Here is a 12,532-nt window from a genome sequence, read left to right on the forward strand (position 1 = left end):
AAAAATAAAAATAAAATAGAGTTATTAAAAAGCTTCTAGCTCAATTTATATAGCAGATACTCTTGGAATAAAAGAGAAAAACTCAATTTCCAAAAATATACATATTGAGAGCTTGTTGCAGTTTAATCCACAGCTATTTCTAGAACAAACCTCACGTTGATGGCAGAAGACACAAACTCAAGTGTTCTTTAAACAGGAAAGCAAGGACAAGCACAGAAACGTGGAGACAAAACAATATGAAAAAGACAGTACTTGTAAAGCAGGAATATAGTACCTTTTTTTTTTTTTTTTTTTTAACTGTAACTAGAAAACATGATTTCTAGATTCTACTAAATCTTAGCACGCTTTACAAACACTTTAGTTATGAAAGCTTAATAAAACAAGTCTAAAAAGTTTTTCCACTTTATTGATACATACCAGTACAGAGTATCGTCACTGGATCTGATCTTCGCAAAAGCATTATCAATAATAAATACTCATTTTACAGCACCTTTTATCTTCTCAGCTTAAAAACACTGAGAACTGCCAGCTTGAGTACTGGCTGAATACTGAAGTCATGCTTCCAGTCATATGATTCCAAACATGAAGCGTGTATTGACTTGGGTTTGCACAAAGAATTCAGAGCTACTTCATCACCACTCTGAAATGTCAACCCCTAAGGCTGCAGCTACCCAGAAATGGGACAGCTGAAGAGTTTTACCACCTGGCACAAAGACTTCAGCCTGCTTGATAGAAGGGACTGCTTCTTTCACAATCAAATTACTGATGTGTATACTCTTCAATTGCTTTCAAATAAAAAATGCTGAATTAGCTGAAAACTCAGATTTAAACTTACTCATCTCATCTCATTTACTGATGCATTAGAAAAATCTCCACTAGTAGAACCAAATAGTAACCTCCCACAGACAGAGTAATAAGCAGCTAAATGAGGTCTTCTCTTTTTTTAAATAAAAACAAACACTAAAAAAAAAAATAAATCTATGTATGAAACTAAATATAAAAGCAAATATAACTCAAAAGTTTAAGCTTCACAGGCAAGTACTGATCATTAGCCAAGTTGTGGGAAGAAAAAAACAAACAAACAAACAAACAAACAAAAAAAAAAAAAAAAAAAAAAACAACCACACAACCAAATCACTGTGTTCTTAGCTGCCTCTGTGGTGCAAGCCTAAAATACATGTAAGGTCATAGAAGAGTTTGGGCTGGAAGGGACCTTAGAGATTAACTAGCTCCAAAGCCCTCCCATGGCATTACTTTTTAAACTAACGGTTCAGTACCTACTACTGAAGATATTCTCCCCAGGAAAGAAAAGTTGGAGAGACATCTTAGAAGAAAAAATCATCACTCGTGTTCTTCTTGTGACCACATTCAGATGAGAGCAATACTAAAAGTCATTAGGACAACTGAAGAGTAAAACCCATACTTCATTTTTCAAGCGCAGGAACTCTGACTGTGGTTTCCGTTGCAGACAATATAACATTTGTCTGGTAAGTTTTTGACCATGGTATTTGTTTTCTGTTTGATGAAAAGGGAAGGCAACGGTGTTTGATAGAATTTTGTTCCTTCTGAATGTGAACTTAGGTTGCAATTATCTGAGGGGTCCAGAGACAGAGCAGAGATTTTACACAACACCAGGACTACCAGAAGCCCTGCATTTAGTATTAGCCCTGAAAGTATTTATACTATTTTCATCTTTTTAGAGAAATGCAGCAGTCCTTAGCTACGTGCAGAGATTTGTAAACTCAGGGTCACACCTGAGTTAGGTGCTTCTCAGATAGTTTTGCTTTTATATCCAATATCTAAAAATACTCAAGGAAGTAAAAGAAACTTTTACAGAAAGGAAATCAGATGCCATCACAGAAAAAAAAAAAAAAAAATCTATGTGAGCCAAGACAAAGAGTGTATCAGAGCACTGACTGCAGAAGAACGAGAAGTACATGAACAGTATTAATTCTTGAGAGGCAAAATGACACTTCAGGACTGTCAAATGGCATCTGAAAAAGCACTGCCATTCCCAGTTCAGCTGAGCACCTTGACCATGGCAGCTACCACAGATTTGTCACTCTTCGTACAGAATTCCAATTCATTTATAAACACACTAAACCACCTGAGATCAAGACAAAATTGTACAGAGTCCTCCAAAACACGGCACAGGCATACAACTGCTACTTATGAGAAAGCATGTGGGGACCCCTGGTGGTTCCTGTGTACTTATTCCTCTGGATGCCTGCCCTTCCCTGCTACCGATTTTCAAACTTGAAGCAAGTGAATGAAAAACCAGCTGCTGAGGTGTACAATGGTAAGAAACGACAAGTCTTCAGCCAACAAAAAAGAAAAAAAATGGGGAGTGGGCTAACTTTCTTCTTGCTACATCCAGCAGACAGATAAATGGACAGGTTCATACTTCAAGGCGAGGAGCCCTGACAATAAGCTTGCTCTTTCTTGCTCTGCATTCTCTTAAGCAGCGGTGTTCAGAAGACCTGAAGGGATCTGCAGCCACCACCTGGATCTAGCTGACAGCTGCCCTTCCTGGCTCTAACTACACAAAAATCAGGTGACTTCTGTCAGTACAGTATTTCTGCCAGTTGCTGATTACCATTCTGGTCTTCTTCAAAGGGTGCGGTAACAAATTGTTTAAGAGAGACCCTTGAACCTCTGACATTAATAAGAACATTAATTGTTTCCGTTTTTTAATATGAATAGACAGGCTAGCCACAGGAGATTCAACCACCTTAAAAAAAAAAAAAAAAAAAAAAAAAAAGCTGTGAAACCCCAGCAGCACAGACACCACCAGAAGTCAAGTATTCACTACACCCAGTGTGCTAACAGCTCCAAACACACAGTAAGTTCCCCTCTCCCGGTGTGAAGCTTAGCTGGCAGGTACTGCTAATTCTAAAATTATGCTGACTTTGGCAGGGTCTACAATTGGAAGACAGGTTTTTGGCAGGAGAGGCTAAAGGGAAGTTCTTACTGTTAAACAGTGGTAGCAAGATGCAAGCAAGAATCAAAGTGGCTGTTTTAGGAGGGGAGAAAGAAACTGGCTTCTTGGAAGATTTTTAGTTTTGAAAAGTTACAGGAAAATAATAGAATCAACAATACTTTACTGCAACACTTCTCATTAATGGAGTACACCAGGTCAGTTATCTTCAACGTGCATTACATGACAAAGATGAGGTCAGTTCACTGGGTTAACAGATTAAGTTTATTATATATACATATATATATATGTATATATATGTATTTAATTTGTTAGGGAGGACTAAACATTGAGATTTTTGTACCTGTGGTAATAACATGAATACTTAGTGTACCGGTCACTAGGTCTCCTTAAGTGTTCTGCAGATTTATGGACCTTGTTGGGTAAGTTAAGAGAATACTCATATCTTAGCATGAAACAGAAGGAAACTGTTAAGTCTGTAATACTGATAATAATTTTAATTGTTTCCTTGTCATGTTCAATAGCTTTCCACAAAACAAGCAGCTAAAAGTCAACTAGTGATTTAAAAACTCCTTTTTTTTTTTTTTCCTCCTCCTAATACTACTACCCCTTTCAAATCTGTAGATCCGCTTTTCAGAGTTAGCATTTGGAAGTATACAGGGAACTGCATTTTTTTCCCCTGCGGGTACATAGGAAACACATTAATAACAGAAACCTCATGGGAAAAGCTGCAGTAGATCGAGTACTACAGATAAAACATCAAAACCCAACAAATCTGGCAGAGAGCACTAACTTGGAGGTAAGAGGGGAAGGAACTCAAACAATATTATTGTTCAGGAAAGGGAGTACTTGAATTTTAACTGGCAGGATGTCAAAATATTAAGTCACCTCAATAACTGTATCTGTAACTTAAAGGTATTACTGACATGAAATTTCATTTTTACTATTTGAGTTACGAAATGCTTCTTTGATAGATTATATTGTGGTATGAACACTCAGAAAGTACACTTGAGTAGTCTCTTCCATTAACTTTTAAGAAGTCATCAAAACCATACAAAAATAAAGAAAAAAATAACCATGAGGGTTGTCCTTACCAAAGGATCTGTGCTATAAGACACAACACGATTATTGTTTTCCTCCTTACCCTCCCAAAGTAGAGCACAGAGCCTGCTTCTGTAACTAGAAAGCCTAAGCAAAATGCAAAAACAAAAAATGAAAAGGTTGAACATCTAGAAAGTTATCTCAAAGTTAGGTTGTTTTTTGTGTTTCTACCTCTGAAAAAGGGGGGAAAATCTCCTAAACGGGTATTTTTACAATGCTCTATTAGGCACTATTTAAATCAATGTTGCTTTTTCTAATCATTCGCACAGATGATTTTTAAAAAGGCTTCCAATATTCAAAAACCAGTTTCAGGTTAAATAGCTATGAAGGTTTGTAATTGCCAACTTTCTAATACTCCGAGCGTCTTCAGCAGAGGCTACTGAAAGACCATGAAAAAGCACAAGTACTATGCAGCAAAGTCTGGAGCAGCATAACTCATAGGAGCGCAGGTAAAAAGATGGCCTGACACCCGAAAAGCTTAAGGAAATCAGCCAATGCAATCTCTGCATTTTCAGGTATGATATAGAAGAGGAATTGATGCAGAAAGCATAGATTTGAGAACTCACTTTCACAGCACTATCATGATGCTGGCTGGGACAGAGTTAATTTTCTTTGTAGAGGCTCACACAATGCTGTGTTTTGGACTTTTGATGAAAACAGCAGTGACAGCACACGGATGTTCAGCTGTGGCAGAGCAGCTTGCACAGAGGAGCCTGCCCCAGGAGCTGGAGGGGACACAGCCAGGCCAGCTGGCCCAGGCTGCCCAAAGGGATGTCTCACACTGCCCAGCCTCATGCTCAGCGATGACAGCCGGCGCCAAGGAGGAGGATGGGGGCAACACCGTTTGTCTCCCCAAGAAATCGCCCCGTGTGAGGAGCCCTGCTGGCCTGCAGCAGCTGGCACCTGCCTGCCGGTGGGAAGCAGCCAGTGGAGCCCGGTCAGGCTTTACCTGGTGACCTGTCCTTAGCTCAACCCATGAGTTCTCACACTTCGCTTTCTGATTCTCTCTCCCCATCGCACCTGAGGAGAGTGAGCAAGCGGCTGGGTGCTGCCTGCCAGGGCTACGCCACAAGAAGCAGGCAGGTGTAAAGTTGAGGTCTTAGTTTGGGGAAAACGAGCAGGGAGGGTGTACAGGCAGACTCATGCGCAAGACCACTGCCGCTGCTGACTTCGTGCAGGTGGTTACAGCTGCTGCCAATGAGGTGACAAAGCAAGGAATTGAGGAACAGGCAACCTGGAGTCTGAGAACTAGGAAATTTGCTCTTTAAACGACATGAATGACCAAGTTATAAATATCCCTACTGCCAGATGATTGTCAGAATTGACCCTGAATGCCCAGTAACACCTATCCACGTGCCCACAAAGTCACATAAGTAAGGGGAAGGAAAAAAATCAGAATGTTCCTAGAATGCCCTTTGGCAATGTTTGTCAGCTTGGAATGGCTGTCCCAGCTTCAGTGCTCACATTCAACAAATGCAGCTCTGCTATTCAAATACTAAATTACGACACACACGCACAACCCCAAAGCAAAATGGGAAAAACAAAACAACGCATCACATCAGAAGTGCTTAGTGAGTGAATCCAAGAAGATAAACCACTCAGCTGGACCTAGCTGTGCGTAAAATAACCAGCTTACAGTGGATTCTCACTTGCAGGTTCCTGAATCAGTTTGTGACAAACATTAAGTGGAAAAAGAGCACAAGATGAAGTACAAACACTGTCATGAGAGAAAAATGAAGGCAAACTCATAAAATAAGCAACTTATAAAATAAGGCTCTGAGCAATGCGTTCATGAGCTTTAAGTGAAGACCAACTGCTGCAAAGGCCTTTCCTGGCTGAGGATTTGGATAGGCTTGTTCTTATTAGCAGTCAATATTAAAAGTACAGATAGAGAGAAGGGATAAAAAACAATCCCAGGGTTATTTTAACTTGCAAGTAAGCCACTCATAAACAGGATACCATAGAGATTGCAAGAAAGCCAGACATGGAGCTCCATAGACCAGTGAAAATACATTTCTAGAAGTATTGCAACACACATTGTGCACATCATCTACTACTGCTACGCAAAGAGTTTAAAGGAATGACATACCAGCAATATGTCAGTATGTATGGAAGGAAACAAAAAACAAGCTCCATTTTCCAGGGCACAGCCTACTGTGTATTTTCACGCGTGCTGCAGGTACATGCAAAGTCATTTTGTTTCAGGCTGGGAGTCTGAAGCTAGCTGCAGTTTCCCCAGAGCAGAATGCTCCCCATTTTGATGGCCTGGAGTACTGAGCAGCAAGTTTACATCTGCCTGCTGACCAGAGACATCACGTTTAAAAGGCTTAGCCCATTTCACTGCTTTGCCTTAGAACAACTGATAGCAGCAGTTGGTGAGTTCTCCGGGGATTCTTGTTTTACTTTGCAGGTAAGCATCCTACAACGCACAGATGCATTGCTTAAACTTTACATTACAGAACACTCAAGTTTGTTAAAATAGAGAAATAGCATTGACAACTCTCTGGTTTTGAATCTGCCTCACCAGCACGCCTTCCCATTCCAGCAGCCGGTTTTGCCGAGAAGCATCCAGGTTGCTAAGGGCCCCGGAACAGAGGATCCACCGCAGGGCCAGCAGAAGGGGAGCGCTGGGAGCCAGGCAGCACCAGGGCCCCTACCGCTTCAGTGAGCACCAACTTGATTTCCCTCACCAACTCTGTGCCGTGAACTTTGAGGTCCTACAGCCCTAAGAACGAGGTGCAGGTACCAAGAGGGCTTGGAAGCGCATTCCGTTTCGGTACATCTGCCCTAAAACACTTCTGACACCCGGTGCTTAACTTCGCGCTCAAGCCGAGCACCAGGCACGTCTTTAAGACGCTTTTTAATCGTTGTCCAGGCCTCGTTCGTGCCCAGCTCGGCACCTCAGAGTGTGACACAGCACATTCAGCCCCCGGCAGCGAGCACACCCCGGCAGCACGGGGCTCGGCCCGCTTCCAGCGGCAGGCGGCAGCGCGACACCCAGCCCCGCTCCGCACCGGGACGCTGCCGGGCGGGCACCCCGCCGGCCTGCGGGCCGCCGCCACCGGGCTCCCCGTCAGCCGCCGCAGGGCCCGGCAGGACGCAGCGGGCCGCCGCTACGGCCCCTCCCCGCTCCCGGCCCCGCTCCCGGCCCCGCTCCCGGCCCTACCTGCCCGGCAGGCGCTGCCGCATCCTCCCGCCGCGCGGCCCCCGGCCCAACGGCCCCCAACGGTCCCCAACGGCCCCCAACGGACGCCCCTCGCTCCTAGCCCCGCCCCCGGGCCCTGGGGCTCCAGGCGACTTCCGGTAGGCGCCGCCGTGAGGGGGCGTGGCCTGGCCGCGGTACCGGGCGCCGCGGGGGTGACGTTGGCGCCGCCCTGCGCGAGGCGCGGCTCGAGGCTGCCCCCGCCCGCCCGCGGCCCCGGTGCGCGCTCCCCCCGCCCCCCTCCGCCCCCCCCTTCGGCGCGCGTCGCCCGGGTGAAGCGGCGCTGTGGCGAAGGAGCGCGCTGCCCCCGCTCGGCCAATGGGAGCGCGGCCGCCGGGCCCGCCCGCCAATCAGCGCTGAGGGGGCGGGGCGCGGGGCGGGAGCCACGGCGGGGTGAGCGGCTGCGGCAGCGGCGGGAGGTGAGCGGCGGCGGGGCGGGGTGGGGATGGGGCGGGGTGGGCGAGGGGAGCGCGGCGGGGCCCAGCCGCGCCCCTCACCCTGGCGCCAGCCTCGTCCTGGCTGCGGGGGGGCGGCGGCGGCGCGCTCGGGCCGTGCTGGGGGAGCTCGGCTCCCTTCGGCATGACTCGGCAGCGCTCGGCTCCGCTCGGCTCCCTTCGGCGGGGCTCGGCTCGGCTCGGTTCGGTTCGGTCCGGCGGCTGCCGCCGTGCTGTCTGCCCCCCCCTCAGTGAGGGGCCGCGGGGCGCGGCCGCCGCCGCTCGCCCCTGCCCAGGACTCCTCAGTCTGCCGTCTGTCGCCGGTCAGCTCCTTTGCCTGAATTTGGCTGGATTTGTGCTCTGCCGAGCTTCTTCCTTTCAGCCTGCTGCCGTGGCGTGGAGCCTTCCCCTTCCCTTGGCGTTAGCAGCCCCCGCGGCGGGCGGGCGGGAATCCCGTGACGGCAGCGAGCGGCCCCGGCCCCGGGGGAGAGCCTCGGGTGAGGTGTGCGGGGGCTGCCCGTGAGCTGCCCGTGAGGCCTGCTGCGAGCTGGGCGGCTGCCGCACTGCACAAGTGCTGTCAGCGCGCTCAGGTGATGCCTGGATGCAAACAAATCCTGAAATGCCTCCTGTGCCTTTCCACTTACAGTCCTCAGGGCATGGGAGGCTGTTCTGCTGTGTGGAAGATGGCCTCTTAGCCAGGAATTTGTCTTGATGCTGACCACTGTGCTCTTCCTTGGGCCAATTCTCTTTGCGCTCCTCACTCTTGTTGGTATTGGCCATACCTTTAACTTGGAGTCGTTTGCATGTTTTGTGAGAAAACATCCCACATGCACCCCCACTGCCCCCTGCCTCAATTAGTAGGGAAAGTAAGAGGGCTCCTCAGGAGCTTCACTCGCAAGAGGTACTGCTGTGCTACCTGTTGGCTTCGTGCTGGCTACTTTCTTCTTCCCTGCCCCCATTACAGGTCTTGTCCCAGCTTCCATCTTTGTGGTTATTTGTGGTTTTATTTGTTTTGTCATTCACCTAATGAAATGCTTTGCAGAAGCTCCTATAGATTAGCTGTATAAGTTGTCAAGATCAAGTCATCTTTAGAAGAGAGATGTGAAATTGGCTCAATACGGTCTACTTCTATTAAATTCACTAAGGGTTTTATTGCACTGTTTCTCTCTTTGATTATTGCTTCTCTTAAATTTGTTCAGGTAAATATCATTTGGATTACTTCCATCCTAATGGAAGTGTATTAGAAAGCTTGTGGTTATGTCTCCATTTCATTCATTTTCCCCCTGTCACTTATAGCTTAGCATCTTTCCTGTATATTTCTGGTGATTAGCTAGTAATGAGATGTGATAGTTGTTCCACATGCAGCTTGCTAGTATCTTATTGTTACTAAAATATTCTTAATATACAACTTGAAATGCCATCAGCATTCTGCCACATAATGCAGTTTAATCTCAAAAGCTAGTCCAAGTAGTGAGAGAGCGTATTAAAAGTACTGAGTTGCACTATTTTGTAATGAACACATTTTCTATGTAATATGGACAAATAATCTAAGTTTTCAGTCAGAATTAAGGTTATACTTTTCTATATTCAATAATGATTCTAAACTTGACTGGGAATCTCTTGAATTTGGTCTATTTTTGGCTTAATTATAGAGAATAATATCCAAAATACTGGGTTTAATGCTTCTTAAGAATTAACAAGGAGGGATTTTTCCCCTCCTAGCATACTTTCCCAAGTAAAGTGGAACAAAAGATTGTTAACCAGATGTTATAGTGCTATATGATGTCCCCTTGCCAGCAGAATCCGTAATTATAGCCACTAACTGCTTTAAAGATTAAGTACACCCTTTTTTTGTTATGTACTGTCTGTTGAGGTGAAGGATTGTAGCCTTTCTAGCAATGCAGCCCTTTTTCTACACAAACTGAAAAAACTGTACAAAAATAGAATTGAGATAAGAGTGGGTAATTTTCAGAAAAACTACAAAGCATGTGATGCAACTGAAGAGACAAATTAGTTGATGTTTTGGTTTAAAAAAAAAAAAGAAATATAACTCGTTGTCAGGCTGGAAGACTAATTACAGCTAACTAAATCTGTTTTGTGTTTTTTGCCTAGTGCTTGAATAAAGATGCCTTAAGAAGATAACTATGGATAAGTATATTAAAGTGCAAAAAATTGGAGAAGGATCCTTTGGGAAAGCAATTCTTGTCAAAGCTAAAGAAAACAGCCAACAATATGTTATTAAAGAAATTAACATCTCCAAGGTGAGTGGTAGTATTAATTACTGATTTATTGTTTTTGGAGAGAAGTTGCTGTATTGGCCAACATGAAACATCCAAATATTGTACTGTACAGGGAGTCATTTGAAGGTAAGATTAGTTAATAAAGTGGAACCTGAGATAAGTGTGACTTGAGCAGTACATACATCATACAATTTAAAAATCAGTGTGTTTTCTCTTTTTACTCACTTTTCCATCCTTTTATTCCTTCAGTTCTTTCTGGTTGTAGTTTTTCAAAATTACCATGTACATTACAAAAAAAGAAATTGCAACAATTAAATAGAAATATTCTTGTCCCTTTCTAATATGATTCAGTTTTGGCTGATGCTTAAATGAAATGGTTGTGTTCTGCTTTTTGCCTGGAGTGTGAGTCTCCTTGAACAATTGTGTGTGTATTCTAACAACTTGGATGCTTATATGTTTTAAAAATAAGTATGGTCTAAATTTGGATATTGACAAACTGGCAAGAGCAATTTTATCTTGGTCTGCTGTCTTAGAATACAATCTTCAGTAATTATGATCATATCATTGCTTTCAGAGATGGAAAAATAGAAGGGACTGTTTCCTACATCAAGCTTTGAAGGTTTGAAGCTTTGAGAAATTTAATTCCAAACTTGTTTTCACAGTGAATGTCCTAGAGGATAAGCAGAACAGATAAAAGATTGTGTGCCAGAAAGAGCAAGGCTATAGAGCCTGCTCTCTAACACTGTGGTGGTGATGGTGTTTGCTTTTTGTGTTTTTTTGTTTGTTTGTATTTACTTTTTACCAGATAGATCCTGTAATCTGTAGTTCATGTTGCTTCTTTCTTGCTGAAACACATTGACTTTGACTTTGAACATACTGATTTGGTTTATAAAAAATTTTAGCACCTATTTTAGCATCAGGTCCACAAGAAATCCAGGCTGCTAGGATTTCCAATTTTCTATTTTCCAATTAGAAAGCTTAAGGAAGATACGAACATCTTTAAGCTTAAACAAAATAATCTTGTTATGAAAGACAAATTTTGGGAGACTTCTGTGACTCAGATGCTTTCATTAGGTTTGAGTCAGTTTAAATATTATAATTAACTTTAATAAAATAACATTTTTTCTTTTTTAGCAGCATGTGATTGATTGTATGCATTTATTCATCTCTTCTCAAAATCATGTCTAATCTATAAGTAGTATAGGTCTTGTTTTACTGCTATATTTGAGTTGATACTCATGAAATGTTAAGATTTTCAGTGATATGTGGGTAGCTTGCAATTTGTTTCTGCCTAATCTCTGTTCAGTAGTAATTGGAAAAGATTGCTTTAAGGAACAGAACTGTAACTTCTCAAATAAATAAATAAAATATATAAAAAATAAAATATAAATAAATTATATATGCTCAAATTTCATAGTGAAAACTTGGGTAAGATTTTTGTAAGTTTCTCCAAATTTCTTTCAAAAATCAGACATTAATGATATCCATCTGTCATTGCCTGCTGAAAGTTTTATTACTGGTGTTCCGTCTCGGAAATGACTGTAAGTCTGCTATGAGAGCTGGTGATCACCACTTAATATAAGTAGTATCTTGCCCAGGTAAAACTGCAAGACAGAATCAGGAAGACAGAGACAATTAACTGAATTAGGTCTGAAGACGCCTGTTTTTAGGGTAGGGCTCTATGGGATATTTGAAACAGCAAACGATTTCAAAAATAATTTTATATTATGTTTATGAAGTGACATCTTTAATTTCATGGTGAATCTTAGTATGTCAAATGATATCTGAAGCTACGCATGAAAATGTGTAATTTTTGGTTGCTTTTTATATGACACTTATAAGATAAACCTTTGCAGTGAAGATATTTGTAATGTTATGTTAAAGGTGGGTATTTTTTTTCTTCCTTTTGAAATATTTTTTGTTCTGTTGTGCAGAAAATGGCTGTCTCTACATAGTGATGGATTATTGTGAAGGAGGAGACCTGTTTAAAAAAATAAATGCCCAGAAAGGAATCTTATTCTCCGAGGATCAGGTAACAGCAAACTGATGCCATAGTGTTTTGCTGCATGATTCTGTCTTTATTAGTTTCAAGATATTTTGGTTCAATTATGTAGGTACGGTTTCTTAACCCATATAGAAAGTTTCCTAGACAGTGGTGGTTGTTACTATCAGTCACAGTACTGTCTTTTTTGTAGCCGGAGACCCTGGGTATGTTATCTGGGGTTTGGTCTTCGTGTGTAAGATGCTTTAAAAAAAGTTGCATTTTCTGCAGAGTAAACCAAATCTGATATATGAAAAACACTAATGATCATCATGAATATTTTTAAACCCATCAGATATCATGGCAGAGGATTTTATTTTGTAATACTGACTTCCATTTTTCAGAAATATAAAATAACTTACTTTGTAAAATACAATAATACAGCAATATAAAATTTGCCTCATTATTATTTTTTCAGTAGAAAAACGTAATACTCTATTGGAAGTATATCAGCAGATTTTCTTTCTCAGTCATACATGTTATTAAAGTCACTTATACTGTGTGAAAGTCAGGGATAACTGAGAGTATTTTAATGTACAGATTGGATGAAAGTAAGTGAAAATATATTATGTGGGA

The 12,532-nt window shown here is 42.7% G+C and overlaps 2 protein-coding genes across 5 annotated transcripts in view; one reads left to right on the plus strand and one right to left on the minus strand.

Annotated features, from left to right (window-relative positions):
* CLCN3 (chloride voltage-gated channel 3) overlaps positions 1–7,263 on the minus strand; it is a 61,578-nt gene extending 54,315 nt beyond the window's left edge. For all 4 annotated transcript variants that reach the window (XR_014317445.1, XR_014317446.1, XM_082759690.1 and 1 more), the window contains exon 1: positions 7,206–7,263. The gene's annotated coding sequence lies outside the window, so the exon portion shown is untranslated. The remainder of the gene's footprint in view (positions 1–7,205) is intronic.
* Positions 7,264–7,833: 570 nt separating this feature from the next.
* NEK1 (NIMA related kinase 1) overlaps positions 7,834–12,532 on the plus strand; it is a 42,876-nt gene continuing 38,177 nt past the window's right edge. The window contains 4 exon segments of the mRNA XM_082759688.1: positions 7,834–8,265; positions 9,788–9,955; positions 9,958–10,041; positions 11,850–11,947. Of these exon segments, the coding sequence (XP_082615814.1) occupies positions 9,820–9,955; positions 9,958–10,041; positions 11,850–11,947 (318 nt within the window). The 5' untranslated portion in view covers positions 7,834–8,265; positions 9,788–9,819.

This window comes from Aythya marila (genome assembly GCF_965140915.1).
Source record: "Aythya marila genome assembly, chromosome: 4".
NCBI lineage: Eukaryota > Metazoa > Chordata > Aves > Anseriformes > Anatidae > Aythya > Aythya marila.